Here is a 24846-nt window from a genome sequence, read left to right as displayed (position 1 = left end):
AGGAGTAACGTCCTTAAGTAGACACAGCTGCTACAAAGTCAACATACCTAGCCTGGTTCAATGAATTTTCAACTTTTGAACGTTTGTATAAATGGAAAATTGTAACGTTAACAACTAATATTACAAGGATTTTTTAAAATCAGAAATAAATGACATGGTGACTCCAAGTCAAGAAATCATATTGGAGTGGCGAAAGTTTTAGTTTACATTAGGTACTAACTGACCAAACCAGACAAACATATACAGTGTACAATATAATATACGTGGTTGTTACAGGTTTAAGCATTTCAAGCATGTTATGAAATGCAGTTTAACTCCTATGAAGGGATATCAAAAAATAAAACTAGAGAAAACATGAATGAACCATAGACTTGTTGTTTTTGTAAATACCTGTCTACTGTAGGTCCTTTGCTGGCCTTAGAGACGAGAAATCGAAGGGATTTTTCTGTGAAAATTCTGGGTAATCATTAATGATTCATCGAGTACTGCAGAGAGATCTGAAGGGTAAACCAAGGACAAACGTGACTGAGAAGCGATGTGTTATGTTCCTTGTCGATATGAATTTCTACAGGGTTTGATTCTTATTTTCCTCGGATATCTTCAAAGGTTCAGGACAATGATTTCAAAAGAGCAATTATTACAACTCGACAATCCAAACATTTAAAAAAACTTGAGAATTTCAGTCTTAACTTACTCTCAAGGCTGATGATTTTCAAGACACAATAACAATTCATTGCTGAACAAGTTGCTTGATAAAGATATGAAGAGTAGAAATGATATTTACAAACTGTAAAAACCACAGGTGTGAGCACGACCTAATTACATCAGCGAACAGGGAATTTCTATTTTAAAACACTCTACTGATTATGACTTGCATACTCCAAACCCAGACTAATTGGCTTGCACCTGTGACATTATACAGCTTGGCATGCGCTGAGGAAGAAAAGCCGATCAAAATCTGTCCGGAGACAGTCTATCCTGGTATAAATACTGTTTTAGGGCTTATAAAACATATGTTTTGATGCATCGGATTGTTTCTACTGAATGTTGTCCACTTTTGTCTCTCGACTGAATAAAACAAGTCTTGTCTTGTATATACTGGGCCCCTCGGAAATCAACTTTTACAAGCTGAAGGGGCAACCCAGCTGTCTTAAGATGAAATAAATCAATAAATAAAACACAGTATTCCAAGGAATGGCTCGGAACATGTCTGATGTAGTAGAAGTGTATATTACATCCTATAGGTCCAAAATAACACATTTCTCCAGTGTTGTACATGTAACCATGAATCTAACAAAAAGTTATGATGATGATACAAGAAGAAAACAGAAGCAACATTCATGACAACAGTATTTGCTGTATTTTTGCAAATTTATTCAACACGGAAAACATCAACTTTGGCAACCTTAAGGCTTGAATTCCTCTTGCTTGATACAAATAAAAAAATCAATCTCATAAGTCTTCACAAATCTCACAAGCAAACTTTTCCCAATCAGCAAACTACCAAACAAGTGTGCAATAGTTGAATTTTCAAGCCATTTTGACGGCATTGAGCAGCCTTGAAACAAATACCAGTAAACCATTAGCCCCTGAATTGTAAGCAGTTACAATAAAGCAATAAAATATTTTCTGTTTTGATAACCATTCACAACATTAAGGGAAATATATACAGAACCTGAAATTTTTCATGCATATAGCTCATAGAATATCTACTCACGTGATTTACTTTATTGTTATAAAATTTTCATTTCACGATAAAGGTACTAACATTGATTTAAAGGGTAAGGTAGGTGGTCTATTCCACTGTGTAAGTCACAATGCACATTGTGAATTTGAAACATAACATTGTTCAAATGCCAAAAAATGGAACTACACTTACAAAAACATATGAACATCTTCAATAGTCACAGATGGCAACATATTCTTTGCACTGAACAAAATATACTGTATTAAAAATCTTCAAATGAAAAACCTTACAAAATACTGCTTCTCATGTGCAACTTTGATTGAAAGAATTCTCAATGCCCATATACAAAGAACATGATATACATGTTCATAAAATTATATACAAAAAATAAAGATTGAGAAGCAAACAGTACTGTATTGCTATAGTTACATTTGACTTTTGTTACAATTTTTCCTGGTGGCTTTCTTAGCAAATTGAATACAACACTGCAGTGATTGTACATCAATATAATACAACATGGCAACAAAGAAAGCAGCAAATGGCAACATAAATAACAAATATTCATGAACGGTTAAACCTACTGATTGTCATGGGGAAAATGGAATGGTAGAACACCATGGAATGATAAGGTGAAGGAAGGAGGAAGAGTGAAACACTGATGGAGAGAAAGGGAAGAAAATGAGAGAATGAAGGGAATTAATCATAATAGGATTTGATCTGATTTATTTATTTGGCTGTAGAAAAAAGTACAGCCAGGCCTACCCAACTAGCCAAAGGGTTAGCCCTAGACGATGAATCTAAAAACACACTGCAAGTTTTAGATGACAAAATTCATTATATCAACAGTTTTTATCACACAAAGATGTCAGTATTATTAGTATAGTAAAAGACATTTCTGTTAGTTATAAAGCATACATAAATGTATTATACAATGTTTACTAAGGCTATATTATGATTTCTTGGTTCTTGGATTTGCCACTTTTTTTCTTATTTGAAAATATTGTCTAAAAACATCACAATGTACCATTCAGGACGTGAATCAACCCCAATATGCTCCTATTTTGGCACCAACAGTTGAAGAAGAGCCCTTGTCTTCCTAGTTCTTACAATTTTCCTATGCATCAATCTATCAAAATATGAACATTCATTGTTTAAAATGTTAAACAGCCTGGTATTTTAACTTTGTGGCTCCTGCGGTAGCATTTGTGTGTATAGCACATGATACCCTTTTCTTTTACTTGATATTTTGCACACCTTTTCCAGTATCGTCCAGCAAAAATCCAAGAGCCAAGAAAAGAAATTCCACTGTTCTGATTATGGAAAAATTTCCGCTTTCACAGTACAAAACTGCCCTGCAGCTCTATTCTACAATAATTTCTGTACATGTACAGATATAATAGTAAATATTTCTTGGTTAATATAATTTCTCTAGTTTTCTACATGTCAAATCTGGCATGGTAACAGTTCAATTACAAATGCATGGAAAACCCCTAGCTGCCTCACTCCTTAGTTCCTGTTGGCTAAAACCATCTTCCCCAGTCACTCAGCAACTTTTACAAGTGGTGTCTTTGTGCATCTTCCTTCTACTACTAGCTTTGGCTTGTTACAAGTATTGCCTCCCTCCCTCTCCTGAATTTGATTATGTGTTATGTGAGCTCTGCATTAGTATTGTTACACATTTATAGGAGAGCCTTTAAGTTGTTGCTGACTAACAATTGAAATGCCAAGAGGGCAAGCAGGACCACAGCTTCATACTAAAAGAAGATAATGCGTACGTGTATGTACCGTAACATTGGAACATATTAGTAGAAGGGGGAGAGGTTGAAAGTGATCATGGAGACTAGATTCGGTGGGTGGTTTCTATAGATTGAAATGATAGAGTTTTAGGATGAAACCTCTTGAAACTGGCTCTTTGAAATAAGTTTATGTCATATCAAATAAAACCTCTCCTTAGTAAAATCCTGAAAACATTGCATCTACGTGAATTGACTTGTCCAGGTAAACAACCCATCTTCCATCTCCATAGCAACGGGCCTCGCCCTTTTTGATTGAGAAGGTCCCGGGGTCAGAGATCAGAGACAGTTCAGAGGTCACGCTCTCTAGGTCGGAAGCCGCACTCTCATGAGTGCTCTCCATGCCTGAGAGGTCAGAGGTCATAGCCTCTGTTGAAATGACCTCTATGAGGTCAAGTCCAGTCTGTACAGGGGGGATGCCAGGGGCGCACCCCAGGGTTATGTGCGCCCTTCTTCCGAAGCCCCACGTCGGACAGAACTTATAATCACGTTCCGTCTCATCGGATTCATGTTCTGTGGCAGAGTTGGCAAGATTGTCGGCAGCACCCTCATCAAATATCTCCTCCTCAATACCCAACCCAGCAAACCTATTGGACAGGCTTGGGGAGGAAGGTAGCCCTCCATCCCAGCCCTCAGATTCACCCGAGATGTTCCGGGAACGCACCCCTCGAACGGGCGTTCCGTGATTCACTGTCTCATAATCGTCCTGACCCCAGAGCTTTTTCTGGTACGCGGTCAGTCGCACCCGTGCACCAAAGGTCCTTGGGGTGATGAGGAAGCCGACAATCTCTATCCTGAAGACCTGTCCGCAGGAATTCACCACCATCTCGGACGTGGTGTAGGCCTCGGAGCCGGGGACTTTGCCGTACTTGGTGAACATGGCGGTGCAGTGGATGGAGTTCTTGTTACCAGTGAACGCCTCTCGAGTGAAGTACTTGGTCAGATCAAGGGAGCCAGTTCCTGTAATAAAGCATCAACATCATGTCACAACATTTAGCAAAGCCAACAGAATAAAATCAGGTAGGAAATTTTGACAATATAAGTGTATTTTTTTTTCTGTCTCCTTTATGCTCCTTTCACACAGCAGGAAAAGTGATAGGCCGATGATCATGAGTCTAAATCATATTTTTAGCAGATTTACTAGTAATACGCCCAGTTTTATTTGCAATATTAGAGATTTTCATAGGTACACCTGAGTTAAGCGCCGAATGGCAGCCACTCTAGACCCTATAGCGATCTAGCCCCGTCAATTGTTTACAAGCTCCTTGCAATTCAGCCCCTTGCTGAGAAAAGAGAGTAGTTGGCCCACCCAATAACCGTTACCCAATGAAAATATAAGTACCTGATTCACTGTAGCACTTAAACTCCTCCGCAAACTCTCGGACTTCGCCCAGCTGTTTCAGCACCTGCTCTCCCACAGTCAGCACCCTCGCCGAATCATCGCCATTCAGAAACCAGCCGAAGTATAGTGGGACTGCGATCTCGTACCGTCCCTCCATCTCCCGGATTTTCCGCTCCGGAACATCGTGGCTGTTCTTCTTGCCGAGTTCGTGGACGTCCCATTTCCAGGGAGTGCGGGGCTCGACAAGGACGACGGTGTACTGTCTCCGCCTGGCAATCTCCAGGTAGTACTTGAACTCCCAGACGCGGATGTTCGTGTTGTCCACGATCAGCACGTTGATGCTGCTGTCCGCAGACAGCCGCGCCAGTTCACGGCACTTCTCGTGGCTCTCCTGAAGCTTATTTCTGTGGAAAAAAAATTGAATATGATCATCAATAAAATCAACTTTGCTTGTTGAGAGAGGTATGAATTCCCTCTAGGGACCGCAAAAGTGCTTGCTGGTTGGGTAAGATAGTTGGCTGCTTAGCAGAGGGTCTTAACTATGTAAAATTGGATGGGACTGTTTCAATAAGGCTTGTGACTGCATTTGCCTGCATGCCCGGCCAAGTTTGACCCAAATTTGCATAATAGTAGATGCACCTATAGCAGGTACAGGTGTCTGCAATTACATTCGCATTTGGCAAAAGCATGACTACCTTGGGTGGTCAATGTGGATAAGTCTACAGTAATCTCCCAGCAATTGTACTTTCAGAAATGATAAGTGCAGTATTGACAATGGGACAGAAGAGGGCACCATTGACTCAGATGTGACAAAATGTTGTGTGACTGTTAATATTTCTTTACCTGTCAAAGACATAGACCCCGTTCACGTAGCGAAAGCTGTCCGCGGAGCAGACCACAGTGTTGCCGTAAGCGTCTGCTATCTGTTTGGCCAGAGAGGACTTTCCACAGCCAGGCAAACCTGGAGTACAAATAGAGCAGACATGGGGAAAAACATCAGTATGACTGTCAGTATGAGAATGATGTTTAACTTTCTTTTAAGTTACAGTACTGGTCTTTCTCATTGAGAAGTGTTTTTCTTTGTCAACATTTGATTTAAAAAAAAAGGTTGCTGATTTTGAAATCAGTACTCTTGTTCTTTGAAGTCTTGCCTATTGTTTTTATCAAACTACTACATGTAGTTTGATAAAAACAACAGGCAAGACTTCAAAGAACAAGATAAGTACACTTGTCGGCACATACGTATGTACCAGTGTAGCAGGACAGAGTAGTTATACCCTAGCCAGAATTTCCTTGGGTACATTTTGCCCTGCTACACCAGAAACATTCATCCTGATTTATCCCGACATTGGAGCAAATCTCTCAAATCCTGTTTTCGCATGGCCACTCTGTATCTATCACTCAGCTCGCACTTTAATCAGTTTGTCAGGCCTAATGGATGTATTTCCATACCAGGACTGACAGAACCAGGAGGGTGTAATTCTGCTAAAAGCATGCAGCATGACCCGCTGTGAGAAAGGGTCATCATTCAGGTGGAACACATGGGGGATTTCAACATGGCAGACTGTGGAATGGACAATTTCACACTTCAGCAGATAATGTATCAATCTGACTTTGTGGACATTGACATTGAGCAGTAGGCTGTAGGTTATGACCGTTTGCTTTCAAAGTGCAACCCAAATATGGTTATGTAGTACTTATGTATTAATATTATTATCCATTTGTACCTAGAAATCAGCTGTTCAACCACCTATACACAATTGCAAAAACTGTTACGTGCACATACACTGTTGTAAATATAGTTGCAAACAATGTAACAAACACAAACACTGTTACAAATACTGTTACAAACACCATTATTGTGTTACAAACACTATCATCTACTCTCATCTCCCAAATAAACATACCCCCCGGAATAAACATACCCCCTGGACAAATCTTCAAAATCTAATAAACGTACCCCCCGGAATAAACATACCCCCCGGAAATTGACCAAATTTACAGATAAACTGTGTCCATGCTACTTCTGTCCGAAGGAAAGAAGATGATTAGCCGGTTCTCTTTATTCATTTATTGACTATTTATGCCTGTCTGAGGACCATACCAATTAAGTGTATAACTATTGAACAGAATAACTGTACACATCTTGTTCAAATTATATTATTCCTTGCAGCTTCAAAAAGATTACTGTGGTAGCAATGTTGAAAAAATTGGGCATAGGTTCCCCGCTATGACCCCTAACCGGGGGCCAACGGTGCTTCAAATTCAACAAGTTAAAATGTACATGATCATTGATACATGCACTTTCTGCTTGGAACTTGAAGCAAGTAAATTGTTGTATATACTGACATATAATCAAAACATGAAAAATAGTTGCCAAACTTCTCAGTTCACTTGGATGGGCAACACTTTGAAAGTCTGCTCTTTTTCTATACAAATGTATCAACATTTAGAAGATGAACAGAAAATTACAATATCCTGAATATATGGTCATCACATGCAGGTATTACTTATATTTTGTAAAAGTCATGATAGAGATAATATGATCATAAGGAAGACTATGACAATCACATTTATATGATGTAACTTTTTGTCTTTCCCAACTTGCCATTTATCTTCTATGCCTTCCATATAGAAACATAGATTTGTAAACATTACATGCCACAAATCATTGTGCAGTGTCAAGGACATTTAATATCATATACAATATTATATAATGTTCTTGGCTTTTGTTGTTGCAATCCAAATAATTTAAAATCTAAAAATTACCCTTGTATGTATCATTTTGAGAAACTAAATTGTCAACAAATTTGTGAGAAACCTCCTGAAGTCTTGTTACAATGTTGCCACAAACTACAGGGTTCTCATGTTACATGAAAGGGTGAGCTATAGACAGTGGCGGCGCCACAGACAGAAAGGGGCGGGGCTAACAGAACGTACACTCATGTTCTTAGAAACCTCCGGCATTCTTTCTGTAGGGGAGTGATCTTTTTTCAAGCATTTTTCAGTGATAATAATGGTGACTAGATTGCAATTGATTTTTTTATATAGACTGAGGTATTAAAAGTCTTTTTGCAAAACGGCAAAAACACATTTCTGACAAAGGCAAAGGAGTTTTATTTGTAGATCAAAAAGAGTTGTTTCCCCTTCTTGGAAGTGAGATCTTCCAAAACAAAACATTCCCACGGACTGTTACTGCCGGGTGCGTTACTGTGGCGCTTTTCGAAGGGCTAAATATTCATGTTTGCGGTAGGATTAAAATGTTTTGATATACTTTCAAAGTAATTATAAAGTTTTTGATGCAAAGACACAGTTTTTTGTGGTTTTATTTTTATATTTTCATTTTGGGAAAGACTGTATCTCACGTGAGTAGAGTAATGTATTACATGCGTAACGTTACTTTGAAACACTTTGCGCCGCTGACATATATTGGTTTCTGGTCAGCATGCTTTGGTTTACGATGTAATGAGACTGCTAAAGTTGTGCATATAAAAAGAATTGCATTTCAAAACGTCAGTGCGGCGTCTTATTTTCGCCCAATAACAACGTTGACTTTGAAGTGTTATAGAGATCGACCGATACGTTACGAGTTCCGCCAGGATTTCACAAAGGCCGGGTCATAGCGGCAGGGAAAATTCAACGCCGCTTGGCCGGAAAATAATGAATTATGAGCAAAGATGCCGGGGAAATATTGGCAGGAAAACCCAAACTTTGAATTTCAAGGGGATACCAGGTTAGCAAAACTCAAATTTTCAAAAAAATAATAAACGTACTGTCCAAAATAAGAACGTACTGGGTGGATTTTGAGGCTGAAAAAAATAAACGTACCGGTACGTTTATTTGGGAGATGAGAGTACTACCAATGTTACAGACAAGTTGTTACAAACACTGTTACAAATCAAAACTCTCACAAACAAAGCCTATGCATGTACTTTGTATTGTCTTTTTCTTTGTAAAAACAATAAAGAATGAATATCTCAAAAAACAAATGCTATCAGAAACATAATCTCGGTCATGAGGAAACAAGAAATCTACCCATCCCTTGAATGTAACCTTAATTTACATATGGGAAAACCTCCTAAAAATATATTGCTGTGGGTTATGGAGTTAAACTGTTCCAATTTGGAAAAACAAAACCAATCCCTCCCCTATATGTCCACACATACTATATATATACATATATATATATAGATAGTTTGGGTTCACATAAAGGTGAACATTTGACCTGGATTTAGAATGCATGGGACCAATGCCTAACACAGGGCCAGACATATATACATGAAAATGGAAAGCTCTGCGAAATTTCAGGGTTAAATAGTCTAGACAATGTCATAAAAGTAAAACTGATATGGCTCGCACACATTAAAGCAAGGAGCAACCTGGATAGAGTATCATCGTTGGAGCGGAGTAGATAATGATGGAGTAAAATATTTGTTAGCTATAAATAACTTATTCTTCTTACTCTACATGTACTTGTACTACATGTACATTGAACAGATGATAATGCTGGAGTAAAATATGTAAAGCTATAATATTATTCTTCTAATTAACCTACTAGTACGTTGCAGTTTTCTTTCAAGCAAAGTGTATGTGTTGGACTTTCAAGTACCATTGGCATAAATTTTTCATTAACCGTGCATGCTTCATGGTCCTATGTGGCCTATTCCAACCACAACTGAGTCCTTTAAAAACAGTTCCCATTGTTGGTATAATTGTATGCATGATGATCACCTTAGCCCAAATGATTATCATTCAAACAAATCAGTTGACGTATCCAAAGAGGCAGATGGGCATTTCACGCCCAAGGTAATTACGAGAACCTGATTGAGCAAACGAACCACTTTACTCGTCATAATTATCTCTCTTTGCCATCAGCTGAGGCAGCCTACAAAGCCCTCGTCAGGAAAAGGTCACGCGCTGTGAAGGTGACGTAGCTTTCACCACGCCTTAGGACATTACCTATATCTCTTAATGACGTATTCTGACCATACATGTGCAAGATCATGTAACCAAGCACAGAGAATAAAATAGAATAGAATAATGCCAAAATTGTCCATTTGACTTTCCAAATTTGAAATTAAAGTACACATGATAAATGTATCTTTAATACATTTCGTGCCATACTTCAATTTTTTGCAAGATCATTTAGATTTTGTTAAATGAATTGAGTTTTGCAGATTTGAACCTGCTTTAATTTACATACTGTTAACACATTTGTGATTTACAGTTATCATTGTCCATTTACTTTGTTTAATCTGTCTGTACAATTGAATTTTCTTTCACTTGTATGTTTTATGACTTCCTATAAGGTCTGTATTCTGTTAACCTTTATGGACTCCCTTGGAAATCAGCCCATTTTGGCTGAAGGAATATTATACTTATATGTATTCAGTATTGATAAATAAATCATCACTGACATCAATAGTACTGTTTTCACTGCCATCCGTCTTTACTGAGAATGTTGGCTTTGCACTGATAATCCTGAAATTATGCCATACTACTATACCCAGGGGACAGTTCTTGAACCAAGCTCAGCAGTATTACATGTGATGGCTTAACATAATCAGTCTACACAATGTGGGGTCGTGTGGCATACAGGCAGGGTGTTTGGCCCAGAACCCAGAGGTCCTGGGTTCGAATTCCGTCATGTCACCGATCTTGTGCCCTTGGGAAAGGCACTAAACCTGACTTTCCTCACTCCGCCCAGGTGTAAAAATGGGTACCTGATTTGGGGAGGTAAAAGGCATAGTAGGAGAGGGTTGGACTCTGCCTTCCAATACCATACCCTAGACACAGTGGATTAACAACCCACTGCCCTAGTCTGTATAACGCAAACTCCAGCTGTCCGGGGATTCCTGTCCCCTCCCCGGGTGGCTACTAGTAGGCGGTTACAGGGCGGCAAGCGGTCATAGGAGGCTTGATTGAATTCAGGCTACCCACTGCCCCTACGGTCTCAAAAAGGCCATGGGACTTAACACTAACCTTTTACCTACACCAGACTCCTCTGATATGGCAGACATTGTCCTTGTACTCTGGCCCCTGACTTTTTGAATATGCAAACTTGTAACATAAAACCAATATTGTCACAAAAAGAACACCTGTTTCATGAATTCTAACTGGCTCTAAGTCTAAAGGTTCTTTGATGTAAAAACGTCTTTTATGATATGGTGATCGGAAGTAGTTTTGAATTATAAATCGAAACCCTTTGAAATAAACATGTTTGTGTAACGTTTAGCCAATATTTGCTATGTACTAACATGACTCCAACAGGGTACATAAGTCCGCCACCCTGAAAAGATACGTCCAAACAGATCTCCAACCCAACGTCCCCTAGTATAGATTATAATGCAACTCCTGTACTTGTATATCTAAACTGTGTATACCTGGGGGGTGCTGCACTAGAGATCTCTCAATTGAACCCATTGTTTTTCAAAGTGGCGGATTTTTGTAAACCTGCAAATATATAGACCATATGGTTGCATGGTTTACACAAATGTGAAATAACGACCTCACCTCTCATTATGAACATTGTACGCGAACCCTCGACGTACTCCATCGTTTTTGGGTCCGACAGGAACGGGAACTCATCGAGACTTCCCGGCTGCGCCTCTTCTAGCGACTCCATCTTGGATATGGACGCCATGCGGGTTGCTTTGGGCACAGCGATCTTTTTCTTCACCTTAAGTCGGACAGGTATGAAGCCTTTTCTTCTCAGCCGTGCCTCGTGTGCCTTCTTCTTCCTTCCTGGCATTACTTGAAGGAGGAAGGTGGATTTTTGAGTGGCTAGGCAGTTGTCTTGTCATTCTTATAAACGTTGTTAGGAACACAGGTTACGGCAAAGTTGTGCAATCATGACAACACTGGGCTATTTTTATCACCTATGACGTCACACCAGGTGTGTTGAACCATTGGGTGTTCCCATGCAACATTCAGCTCTTAGATTTGCCGCTCAAAATCACACTATTCGACATTCCAGTAGCCCTTCAACTGGCTTAAAATGTACATAAAACGTTTATTTAGATGCAGACTCACCTATAAAGTCCCTGGATAGCAGAATTCCGGAGAAATAGCAGAAAAAGAGAGATACCCAGTCGATCCCCATGGTTGATGATTAACGAAAGGTTGAAACTAGACCGCAGACAAACAAGACAAAAAACTATATTTGATATCAACAAAAACATACTGCGCTTCATACCTATTTTCCATATCAAATATATTTGATAATATCACTGTATTTTTTATAGGTGAAGTTAGTCGAGTTTTTGCTTTATTATTCAATTTAATTCGTTTTACTTTATTTTGGTTGCGTGCGTTCAGAATAACAGCTGATCTTCACTTCCGGGGTCGAAAGTAAACGTCTGCATGTGTTTAGCGGGTTTTCTCGTATAAATTCATACTCAATCTCAAATCAATAACACCATGCTGCTACGGGATAACGCCACACTGCTGCCGAGATGAACGCTTATAGAAGAGACATGATCCCAGTAAGTAAGTATTGTAAAAACAGTCCCGTATCTACTTTGCTTGCTCCCCTCCCCACATGATCTGTCACAGTGACCCAGACTAATTTTTCGCGCCATGCATGTGATTAGACGATAGACGAGCATCATCATCTAGGCGTGGGGCTTCGTGTGTGGTAATTGTTGTGTTCACACAGGCGACAGTGTCTGCGTGATACTAGTACTCCTCCCAGGGAATTTGCAGACTACAACCAGAAACAGAGGTTCAACATCTAGTCAACAACATTCAATCGGTAGCGTTTGTGAATTTGTATGTGTGTAAAAACCCAAATGTGTGTTTGTATGTGCGGATGAACAGCATAAATCGAGAAGGCCTGGGTGGATTGTATTGATATTTGGTATGTGAGTAGGTCTTGATAATGATATGATGTAGATGATGAGACCTGGAATATGGAAATCATTATATCCTAGTGGCTTGTTATGGTAATGCAGTGGAACTTCCGGTTTTGCTATCTTATGTCCTGGACATGCCATAATTTGTCATGATTTTTTTTAAAATGATAGATTATAGATAGCTCTTGAGGCAGAGAGTAAGTGGTGTATGTTTGAGCCCCCTAGCGGCTTTTTTTTTAATGGCAGGAGCCAGAATGGTTTCAGACTTTGAAAGAGAATAACTCAAGATGTGTTGACGGATATCCGGATTGTCATGATTTTTGGTATGTACAGTAGCTATCTTACGTGAATGCTTGATATACAGACTTGAGAGAGAGCTTCGTGACTTGTACTTGTACAACCTTTAGTGTCGTTCTTTTCTCTAATCAATTTACTGGGAATTATGCTCTCCCAAGAAATTAGTTCCAACAATGTAATTTTGTTTCCCGTGTAATACAATCATTGATGCCATTTCTAATCATTCAAGGATATGTTAGGATCAAGACAAGAACATTCTTCACTCTGACACCAAAAGAGTTTAAGATATAGACATGTTATCATGAAATATCATGTTGTCATTGAAATTCACACCCGGACCTGACAATAGTAGCAAAGTTAGCATATAAAAAGTTAAACCATTACAATTCATGCAATACAAGATGAGCATTTATATATGCACTGTAGTATAACTTATTCTCTTATAAATTTGAGGAAAGCAAGAACCAAAAAACATCATTGATATGGCCTAAGATAGGAGCAATGCAGGAAGCCAAATATATCCCTGTAAGGCTGTAACCCTGTAGATGATATATGAGCACTAATTCCAGGCAGTCACAGGGTCCTCACGTACTCACATCAAAATCAGAATGTACTCATCAATTATGCAGAGTTTGATTCTATCAAACTTTTAATTAAAGATACAATCATATTATAAGATAAATGTTTCATTTTGTTCTGGTGGTATCTAACAAGGTTATATCATGGGTAGCAGGATGCTACAGTAATTGCTTACTTTTTTGATAAGCTTTTTATTAATTTTGTTGCTCAATTATCCTTGATACAACATCATCCAGTAGTTACTGTAATTGCAGTCCATGCCCATGGCACAGGCTACATTTGTAATGATTATTGCAATCATACAACAGTACAAATAACAAGTAAAGTTAACAAATGAGTAACAAAATGATCAACTAAACAAGCTTCTATAATGGGTAGCAGGATGCTACAGTAATTTATTTTTTTGATAACTTGCGGCTTTATTAATTTTCGTGCTCAATTATCCTTGATACAACATCCAGCATTGACTGTAATTGCAGTTCATGCCCACAGGCTACATTTGTAATGATTATTGCAATAATACAACTGTACAAAAAACAAATAAAGTAAACAAATAAGTATCAAAATTATTAACTAAATTACCATTTCTAATTCAACTAGTGTTAGGTCTGATTATAACTACTAGCTAAGTGTTTGTGACAGCCATGTCGTAAAATGGCTGGTGGCAGAATTTGGGGTCAGGGTCCAAAAAGAGACGAGTTCCTTGTTAGGTTATCTTTATCGCTGCCCTGAGCGCCATGTTTGACACATGGGGATCACTTATCTTCGTCTAATGCCACTTGATCCGGCTGTGACAGCCTCATTTATTTCAGGCTGGTACCATCTGCTTCTTGCTTATCGCAGGCTGAACCTAAATTGTGTTTACTAGTACTGATATTGTGTGCAGAGAGGACGTTGTTAGCGAAGCGCACTTGCATATGGTAGGCTCACATACATATGAAGAGCTCATATGGGTGTGTAATTGCACTTTCATTTGACACATGTATTGCTGCAACTCGCAAGCTATTTTTGCTGCACCAGGTAGTGTTTATTTATTTAGTTTGTTGAAAAATGTGAAATTCAATAGGGAGTGGATTCTCCTATATTTATGCAGGCAGATTTTAAATGTGGAACAAATTGATAGCAAAGTGTCAAGCAGTTTATTGTGTTATCCTACACTAGAATTTTTCACATTTTTTCTATTTACAGGAATGACCGAGCAAGAGCCGTAGCACAGAGGGTGCTAACTCCTGAATAGAGTTATGATGTCTATCAAGTAATCAGCAATGTGACGTGTGACGCAAACAATGGAGGAGGGCCAGGATTGTGCTGCAGGCTGTTCCTCAGGGTGTTGTGGCGAAGAAACATCGACAACATGCAAGGAAGAAAGACCCTGCAAGAATGACAGCTGCCACCAGCTAAACACAGCCCTGCCATCTCTCAGAAAGGATGCACGAGGAGACGGTTGCTGCATAGATGGACTTGTGTCGTCCCTTAATGAGATGACCATGCCTTCAACACAGCAAGCTACAGCAGGCTGTAAGCTTAATGATGGACACCGTGAACTCAGGAAAACTTCCTACAGAAGTCTCATGGGTAACAGCACCCTGTCTAACGGAAATATTTGCTTGGATACTGACAGTGAAGATGGGAACTCTGTGCCAAATAACCATGAAGCCACTGTCATTTTGGGGTTGAAACGTCAGGACGCAATGGAGGCTAAACCAAGCATTGAAAGTGCACCTTCTACAGAGTCTGATGCTATTGAACTTGAACTTCAGCCTTCTAAAGTGGAGACCCAGCCCCAGCCTTCAGGAAAAGTAACTGATAAAGACCCTGTCAGAGCTGTAGTGGATGTGCCTGAGAGGAAAGATCACCCAGAACAACACGAAAGAACATTAGAGACAAAGAGCAAGGCATTGCAGAATGGACCAGGGTCGGATTCACACACACAATCACAGGCACAAGATGTTGAGACAGCTTTAGATGAAATTGTGACAGCTCTTGACAGCTTCACAGCACTGGATAATAACCAGGTTTGTATTAGACTTTAAAGATGTAACTTTTTGAGTTGATGTGAATGAATATTATATTTAGAAAACAAAGACAAAATCTTTGCACAACCCCTTTTACTGTGATCATTCTGATCCAGACTAATCAACCATTTATCACCTCCATGAAATGTAGGTTATATTTTCAGCAGCATTTGCATGCCTCTCTGTTGGTGAACAAAATAACTCAAGAACGGCTGGATGGTTTGGTTTCATACTTTGTGTGTTCGTAGAGTGTGAGAAACACTGGAAATGATTGAATTTTAGGTGTCTTAGTGGCTTCTCTTGGTACTGGTACTGCAGCAGAACTCGTGTTCTGAACAAGTTATGGTCCCGCTTTTTTGGTGTTAGATAGCTTTTGTTTGTCATGTGACTTCAAGTTGCCAAATTACATTCCCTATTCAGTCTAAGTGATGTGTCTTTCATGGGAATAGACAGTTTGTAAATTTCTATTTTAAGCAGCAATGTATATTGTATATTATACACCATCCCTGCCCTTGGTGCTGAAACAACCATCAAATCAAGAAATTTTACAAATGGGATTTGCTTGTGATGTTTTTTTGTTTCATTCTCATACAGCTGAGTTTTAAGAGAGGGGACCAAATCCATGTCATCTCCAAAAACAGCGAAGAGTGGTGGTGGGGGGAGCTTAATGGTTGCTATGGTTACCTACCTGTCAATCACGTCAGCCCCAAGACCTTGGAGGAGCTGGAAAGCGAGCTTTGGCAAGATGAGGAGTACTTCGGGTCCTACTCTTCTTTGGTAAGAAACTATGAATTTTTTTAACCTTCTCCCTGCTGCCTATCCCCATAGACAATACAAATTAGGTGCCAAATGGGTACCTAAGCAGACCAGGGGTTTAATCTCATGCAAGCTGCAATTATATTTAGATGCTTTTACAGAAATGTCATTGATTGTAAGCTTAGTGCAATGCAGTATATTCCATTAAAGGATTATCTCCTAGATGTTCACTCATAGCTTTTTATGATATGTAATAATTTCAATTAGAAATGCTAAATCTATCACATCTTGTTGCATTATCAAAATTTATACTTTAAAGTATTTCAGAACAAAGTTGATGGTCTTTATATCACTATTAATCTAATATGTATCGATAACGATTTAATGATTGGCTACTGAATTTCAACTTAAAACATTTCATGTTATAGCAGTAACAGTTACATGCTTATATTATTTTGATGTTAGTTAGTACTGCCTAAATGTAGTACACTTTCAAACACAGAAACTTCAGCTAGAGATGCTGAACGACAAGCCACGGACTCTGGCCTACAGGACGGCCATCGAGAGGAACGCAGACTTCCTGAAGGACAAGGTCATCATGGACCTGGGCTGCGGAACTGGCATTCTCAGCCTCTTCTGTGCAAGATATGGGAGGCCAAATAAGGTGAGACTTCTCTTGTTTTGGGGTCTTCTAATAATCTCTAATATTACTGTTGCCATGGAAGAAACATAAAGCTGCTGTGAACAAAAAAAATTATTTTGTTCTGCATGCTACATGTATCTTAGCCTTTCTGCAATGTTTCCTTTTTTCTTATTGGTAACCTGGATGCTAGACCCCCAATCTCTAAAACGTCTATCCCCACTCGATAGACATTTTAGAGATTGGGGGTCTGGCATCCAGGCTATCTCATCGGCTACTAGATGTTTCAAACTTATATTTTACTGGCAAAGTTACTTGAAATGCTGATTAATATCCCTAATTCTTCACAACTTTGCCCACCCTCTTGCCTAGCCTCTGCACTGCCTCAATTTACATCTGCTTCTTGTTTCTTCCTTCCTTCTTTTTCTCTTCTTTAATTTCATCCTTGACTGAAGAGTAAGCTAAAGGAGCTTTGCTGTGGTCTGGGCCGCCTTAGTCTGTTCTGTGCACAATTCGCACAGCCAAAAAAGGTAACAAGCCTATTGACATAATGTTCCCTGTATGATGACTAAGGTCCCTTTTACTCAGAACAGGTTTACAGAAAATTTTCCACCTGGATCAAAGTAGTGTTCACATACATTATGATATGTGAGTAACTATGTCTCAGTAAAATTCATCTCTCGCAATTTTATAACTGTTACATCTTTTATAATTCCAGTAAAGCTCTCCAAAATCATGATTTTTATGTGAAAGGGGCTTTGATAAAAGTCATGGCAAAACAATGTTTAATAGGCAATTATGTCTGTCACAATATTTTGGCCGATGTCATTGTCTTTGTACTTGCCATGTTTAAAAGCAGTGAAGCCACATTTTTTGGAACCTCTTTGCACACAAAAAAAGACAAGTGTTGTCAAATACCATCTGTATATAGCTAATCAAATTCAATAATCCAGCTATTTTCTAAGATTGTGTCCTTTGTCATGTGTGACGTAACATACTGTAAAGGGAAAATGCTTGCAGTTGTTTTATGTTGGTGGTTTTCCCGGTGATCTTTTTAATGCGACCTTTAAACCACTGCAAAATTTTTTTTTTGCCTTCTTCCCAACTACCCTCTTGTTTCAGCTGCGATCTTAAAACAACTGCAAACACTCCATTTTCTCACTACTGAAAAATTAGATCCCCACAAATTTTTCGCCTTTTACAGTACCTTGATTGCTAACACCTCCCCACTGTCCATGGTGCTGATTGGTTATCATCTCACCCTCAAATGACCAATCATTGAATTGCAATGTCTAAGAAACCTGCAATTTTATGAATACATCCTTAAGAAATTTCTTGCTGTTGTTCTACTCTTTATGGATCCATCCTGAACACATTTCTTGTTGTTCTGCTGTAGATCTATGCTGTTGAGGCCAGTCGAATGGCAGACAAGGCGAAGAAGCTGATGCTGTATAACGGGTACTGGGACGTGGTTAAGGTCGTTCACGACAGGGTGGAGAACATCTCGCTGCCAGAGAAGGTCGACCTCATTATCTCCGAGTGGATGGGAACTCTTCTCCTGGTAAATCTTATTTATTTCGTATCTAAGTTGATCTACTGTTTGACCTGCAGTATCATTATTTGATTTCTGTATAACATCTACCAACATGATTCCACCAGGATATATAATTCCGCCACTCTAAATAATTACACCCAAACAGATCTCCAACCCAATGTCCCCCAGTATAATGCACCCCTGTATCTAAACTGTGCATACCTGGGTGGCTGCACTTGAGATCTCTTAAACCCAACTGTTTTGCAAAGTGGCGGATCTATGTAACGCGGCAATGTTAATGGGGGTTACTAGTATGTTATCTTGATTTAGTTGTACTACTGAATGGTAACTTTACACTTTAAACCAACTGCTTTGATTTATCATACTGTAATCTTGTTCTGTTTTCTGTACATAATGTCTCTGTTTGATATCGTTTATTTTCCCTCTGTAGTTTGAATTGATGGTGGAATCAGTGCTGATAGCAAGAGACAAGTTCTTGGCCAAAGGCGGGGTGATGTGGCCGTCCCACGCCAAACTCTACCTCGCACCCTGCCGCGCACAGGCGCAGTTTGATGAGAAAATTGCATGCTGGGAAGACCAGTACGGGTTTGACTTTTCACCTCTCATGTAAGTAATTGCGAATTGGGGTTACCTTTCCATACCTTACCAATCAACAAAAATTAAACTATATTCTTGCTTAAGTTGTCCAACTGGTTTTTCCACCAAAATATTGGGCAATTCATCTTTCACTGCATGGAAAAAGGAAGTCAAACCGCTCAAGTAGCTTAACTAGAAACCATTTAGAATAGTTGTCATTTCGCTCTTAATTCGCATGATTCATTTTCCTTCTGTTAAGCATACACACGTTGTGAACATTCAAGTGTTTTGGTTTGCTTTGTTTGCAATTAGCCGTCAGGCATGATTTTGCAATTAAGTTATCATATGCCCTGTTAATAGTGTTATCAATAACATATAAAGAAATGTTCTTGTCTCTTTTCAGTCCATCAGCTAAGAAGGAGTTCTTTGGCCGCCCCATCTTTAACCATGAGCTGGATCTGCAGGACTGTCTGGCGGAGTGGGAGACTGTGCTGGTCATGGACATGAAGAGGTTCAGGGTGGAGGAGCTCGAGGTAAGGCCTAATACAGTCAAACCTGTGTTACATGTAATTTAGGTAAAGATCACAACTCACACACGTCTACTGAACTCACGTGTTGTATTGACAGAACTCAGAACTATCTTTGCAGAGAGGAAAACTACAACCGGGGTCTTGGCCCCTGGTACCTAGTGCTCAAGTGCGTGATACTGGATAAACAACCTGGTGTTCAGCACTTTGCTCTACCTTTAAACTAGGATAAGCTCTCTAGTAGGATGTTTATCTATCTTAACCTTCTCCCTGCTGCCTAACTCTGTAACCAATAGGGAATTGGGTGCCAAATGGCTTCAGAGTGCTAAAAGTTCCCTGTAAGTGATTTGAAAAGCGCTACACGCAGAGATATATGCACCTGTAAGCAGCAACACCTATAGGTGCAGTGCAAGTGAACCAGTCAGATCTGCCCTGAGGAAAGTGACAGACAGTCACCGAAACATTGTTTGATTAAAACAACTAACATTTGAAAAGACTCTAGAACAACTGACGTTTTAACAAAAGAGTCTTTTAGTTTTCATTCAATGACTTACCAACCTGATGAAACGTTTTATTTTTGTTTTCACATTCCTTAAGCCAGTAAGGAATAACATTGTTTGCTGACAATTTTTTTTTCAGGAGATCTCACAAGATTTTGAGTTCCAAGTGACTCGCGAGGGAACCTTCCATGGCTTTGCCTCCTGGTTCAGTGTAGACTTTGGAGGATTCCCCTCAACAGAGCCACCGGTGGTGCTGAATACTGGACCAGAACATGAGTAAGTCATGATCAGGACTGTATATCCAGGAAGAAAATCTATCAAGAGAAAATGATAATCTTATGTGCAAGCTAGAAAATGTCATCAGTTTGAAGCTTAGCACTGTCATTAGGATTGTACCATTTGTGTCAATTGGGGCTTTGAATATGTATTACTAAGTCTTGTTATGATCACGATCTTGACCTCCTTTATATAAAGGCTTAAAGCCAAGTTATCGTACCATACACACACATACATACAGACACACACACACACACAGACACACACACACACACAAACACAGACACACACACACACACAAAGAAACACACACACACACGTTCATGTACACATAGATCCCTAAGAAACTGATACATGTCTACGACAAGCGTCACCCTGTATGGTCTTGCTAACTGTTGATTTGTAACTTCCAATATCATGAATCTCTTAGAAACAGATTGATTTTTGTTGTCAGGATGACTCATTGGAAGCAGGATCTGTTCATGATGGACCAGCCCACTGCAGTGGAGGGGGGAGACAGCATCGTGGGCAGCATCCTCATCAAGAGGAACCCGGAGTGGAGACGACATCTCAGGGTCAGGTTTACATGGGAGGTGCTCAAGGCTGGGGTTAGATGGGTAGGTATTTCAGCAACATCTATTTCGTACCTAGCCTGAGTACCATCCTGTTTCAGTTCCAGGCACTCCTTGTTCAATTGGTGAAAGCAAAGCCTGGAACTGGAACAGGACGACACTCAGGCTATTTCGTACTGAGGAACTTCCAAAAATAATTTCATAAGGTTGATAGAATATAGGATATTCGAGTTTTCTTTTACACAACCAGTAATGTCTCTCACCTGCTTCCGTTTCAATGCCTATCAGACATCTTTCTAAGAGTTTCAGACTTGAGTGTGCTTTCCTAAGTCAGAAGCTCTGAAGAAGATGTCTGATAGGCATCAAAACATATTAAGAAGGTGAGAGACATCAGTGGTTGGCAATGCGTAAAAGAAAACTCCAAATTCCTATTTTGTACTGAGCTTTCAAACATGAAGACAAACATGAGACTTACATGTATCAAAGACATGACGTAGACCATGATACACTTTTATGTTAGAAAATGTCTAAATTGGCCAATTTATTTGTCAGAAGTGTTGTCATGATTCAAAGAAAACAAAGTTTAATCGAAAAATAAGTTTAATACAGAGTCAGGAAAAATGCCTGTACCTTCTAGTTGTCAGTATCAGAGAGTGACAACTTTTCCTCAGATTGATATACATGTATGCATGTGATAGAAATTGAGGAAATGATGTTGATTTCCTGCACCAGACAGGAAATTGCTTTTAGCAACTTGTCATGCAGTCGTGCCCATTTTTTTATGAATGATTGAATCACAGTGACAAATTGCTCTTCTTTCTGTTTCAGGGGACCCAGAAGCAAAAGCAGTTCTTACTATGGAGATGAAGGTGAACCCTCTGTGGGGATTTTGAAACCGCTTGACATTCTAATTACAAATCAAAATCAACAAGAGCACAAAAACAAATTGACAGTCAAAAAATTACAAAAATCAAACATTAGGCTGGAACTATGAAATGTAAAAAAAAAGCATATGGAACAAATTGACTAAAAGCAGAGGCAAACTTGATGTCACAAAGTGTAGTTTCCTTTAATAATTCAAAATAATGAACAGCTATAGAGAAAGGAATATTTATTTCAAGTGAAATGCACAATGTTGGCAATTTGTTGAATGGGGAGTGCCGTGAACTTTTTATGAATTGTATGCTTTTCTTATATAAGTTATGTCCAATGTTGAGTTATACATCATGCCAGTGCCAGTGATGTATTTTATCAATGTGAGGCTTGATTATGTTTTTCTGTGTGGAAAGTTTGTCAGTTTTGTCAAAAGTGTGGTAGAGGGCCCTAAAAAAACATTGTTGCAACAGTCAAAACTGTCCAAGAAGACCTCTCAGGGGACCAAACCATAGGGTCTATGTGGAAAGGTCACTCAATATACTAAACAGGATTCTTAATGCTTGTGTCACTTTGGCCAGGTGGTCCTTATGAAGAGGTGGTCACTTGACTGTATAGGTTTGACTGCAATGTCCAAAGATACAGGGCTGGCAAAATAACATGTATCTTATACAAATGGAAATTAATACTTCATGTTGCTGTATTGCCATATTTGGTGAGTAAAAGTTATGTATAAGGCAATTTAAATGCCTTAGATTTTTTGTAAGATCACAACATGTGGAAAAAGGATAGTAAGTATCGGCTTAAAAAGGCAATGTTATAATTGAATACCATTACAATCATGTACATTTGAATTCTTGACAAAATTAATTGAATACAACATCACTTCATTATCAAAATCAAATAAACTTTTTTAAAACTTCTCAAATCTTGAATGTTGGTGAGATAGATTGTTGTCAAAGAATTGAACATTGGAAAAGTTTATGATGTGATGTGTGCACTATTTATTAGATACTAAACGTTGTGCAATATTTGCACATAATTGTCACATTTGTTGATGTGAAAATACCTTCATTGGTATTTGGCAGAAAGGCAATCTTTTGACAAAATGCCCAAATATTAACTGTCATTTTGAGGGTTAACTTTACTTAAAGGAAAGGCAATTTTGCAAGCCATTATCCCGTATTTGGGAGATTGTAGACTAAATGATTTTTATGAAATGTCCAGTGTGTGCCTGTAACCCATTCTGTGTCTATATTGATAAGTGTTCTACAGGTAGGGAATTCCCCAAGCAGCCTTCGTAACCCCTGCTTCTCCTATTGGGTCAGTTAGTCCTCACTCTTATTGAGCAGTTGAGCTTGTCTCATGATGTTTCTGACCTGGGAGTTTCTGTAACAGTTACTGTAATATATATAATGTGACCCATGACCTTGGAGTGCCCTTTGTGTCACACCTTGAAGTGACCTTCAGGTCTTGTTACGTGGTGACCATTGACTGAGTAAAAAGAAAAGGTTCATGTGTATGTAATCTAATTTATGCTGTATTTTTGTATCAAAGATGTTTTTGAATTCAAGGGACCAACCAGTTTTTGTATGGATGGGATAGAAGATTGTAACGTTAACAGTTAGACAGAAAATTTGGCAAGGAAAAGTCAGTGTTGTTAGAAGTAACCTTCCTCTTATATGTAGCAAGTTTTGTAAACCAGATAAACTACTGTCTTGAAAGGGACGTTCCGTGGATAAATCTCAGTCCTACTGCAGTTAACCTAACATCTAGCACCTTGTGTTGTCTGATTAGAAGACTATAAATAGCAGACAACATTACCCTGTCAAAGCTAAGCTACATTTTGATCTCAAAATCGGAAACCTGACATGTAACCAATGTGTGCCATATGATGTTCGTCCATCGTAGTCGATGTTAACCTTGTGTGCCATATACTAGTTGGATAGCCACCAACATAGTCAATTTGTCCCTTGGTCTAGACTACTCTCCAAGCAGAGGTTGGTGGGGAAGATTGTGACTTTTTTAATCCTATGCCCCGTTTTTCGTCGGCTCTCCCACCTCTCTCAAGGTGGGGAGAGCCGACAAAAAATGGGGCATAGGATAAAAAAGTCACAATCTTCCCCACCAACCTCTGCTTGGAGAGTAGGTCTATAGACAATGTAACCTGTGTTACACTGGCTAATGGGTCTCCTCTTCTAGAGGGGCACAGTCAGTCATGATCAGTGTACCTTAGTAACCATCAGAATAATGAAAGTTTAAGTTTGTGTGACCAGTTTGTGAAAAAGGATACAAGAATCATTCTGTACAGCAATGTGTTTAATATTAATATTTATTCCAAGATGTGTGATGATAATCAGTCGTTCTCTTAACACTTGTGAAGTGAATATATTTCCGTATGGATGTGAAATGTATTTTGTGGAAATCTGAATACAAGTCTATGTGAAGTGTCTAGTGTTGTCAAATGTTGTGGTTCTTTGCTTGTATGTTAATGTTTAACTTAGCTACTATAACACCAACACATTTTTAAAAGATGAAGAATTGAAGCTTTTTGGCTATACTTAATTACTTTCTTACTGTAATTGTGGTTACAATCTGTTATGTTGATACAAATCTCCATTCCTGAATACAATATGCAAGAAGAGAATTTGAAATGTAAATTTAAATTAAAGCACAGCATAGCATAGCTTTTAAATATTTTGTACAGTCACAAAGACTAAGCTGAAATGATTTCACTTTGCTCTACCTTTAAACCTGGATAATCTGTCTATTAGGATGTAGATTTTTTTAAAGCATTTTCCCTGTGAGTGATTTGAAAAGCACTACATGCAAAGTATTTCCAATTGTCATCTGATAAAAATCAAGCTTTTAGAATCAGTAATTACACAATTAATATTAAATGAGATCTACTGCATTAAAATCTAGTTCTGGGTCTAGCAAAACAACAACAGCTCTTCAGAATCTTCAACAAAGCAGTATCATCATGGCATTTGAAGTGATTCATT

The 24846-nt window shown here is 38.8% G+C and overlaps 2 protein-coding genes across 6 annotated transcripts; one reads left to right on the top strand and one right to left on the bottom strand.

Annotated features, from left to right (window-relative positions):
• Window positions 1-3530: 3530 nt before the first annotated feature.
• LOC136420484 (2',3'-cyclic-nucleotide 3'-phosphodiesterase-like) lies at window positions 3531-11969 on the bottom strand. Its single transcript, XM_066407433.1, has 5 exons — window positions 11855-11969; window positions 11336-11575; window positions 5666-5783; window positions 4823-5226; window positions 3531-4440 (listed from the first exon to the last, which is right to left on the bottom strand). Exons 1-5 carry the CDS (start codon window positions 11922-11924, stop codon window positions 3638-3640), a joined length of 1635 nt encoding a protein of 544 aa, XP_066263530.1. The 5' UTR covers window positions 11925-11969; the 3' UTR covers window positions 3531-3637.
• A 182-nt stretch (window positions 11970-12151) lies between these two features.
• LOC136420541 (protein arginine N-methyltransferase 2-like) lies at window positions 12152-24293 on the top strand. Of its 5 annotated transcripts, none has more exons than XM_066407488.1 (11): window positions 12152-12306; window positions 14740-15566; window positions 16161-16343; window positions 16825-16986; window positions 17418-17492; window positions 18359-18523; window positions 18948-19123; window positions 19497-19626; window positions 20260-20396; window positions 20851-21013; window positions 21797-24293. In XM_066407488.1, the coding sequence occupies exons 2-11, from the start codon at window positions 14838-14840 to the stop codon at window positions 21833-21835; spliced, it is 1959 nt and encodes a 652-aa protein (XP_066263585.1). In that variant the 5' UTR covers window positions 12152-12306; window positions 14740-14837; the 3' UTR covers window positions 21836-24293. The 5 variants fall into 5 exon arrangements, with proteins under 5 accessions (XP_066263585.1, XP_066263586.1, XP_066263589.1 ...); XM_066407489.1 differs by having other exon boundaries at window positions 12152-12310; XM_066407490.1 differs by lacking the exon at window positions 12152-12306 and adding an exon at window positions 12355-12575.
• Window positions 24294-24846: the final 553 nt, after the last annotated feature.

This window comes from Branchiostoma lanceolatum, chromosome 15 (genome assembly GCF_035083965.1).
Source record: "Branchiostoma lanceolatum isolate klBraLanc5 chromosome 15, klBraLanc5.hap2, whole genome shotgun sequence".
Classification (NCBI taxonomy): domain Eukaryota; kingdom Metazoa; phylum Chordata; class Leptocardii; order Amphioxiformes; family Branchiostomatidae; genus Branchiostoma; species Branchiostoma lanceolatum.
This window is presented reverse-complemented; position numbering and strand designations above follow the sequence as displayed.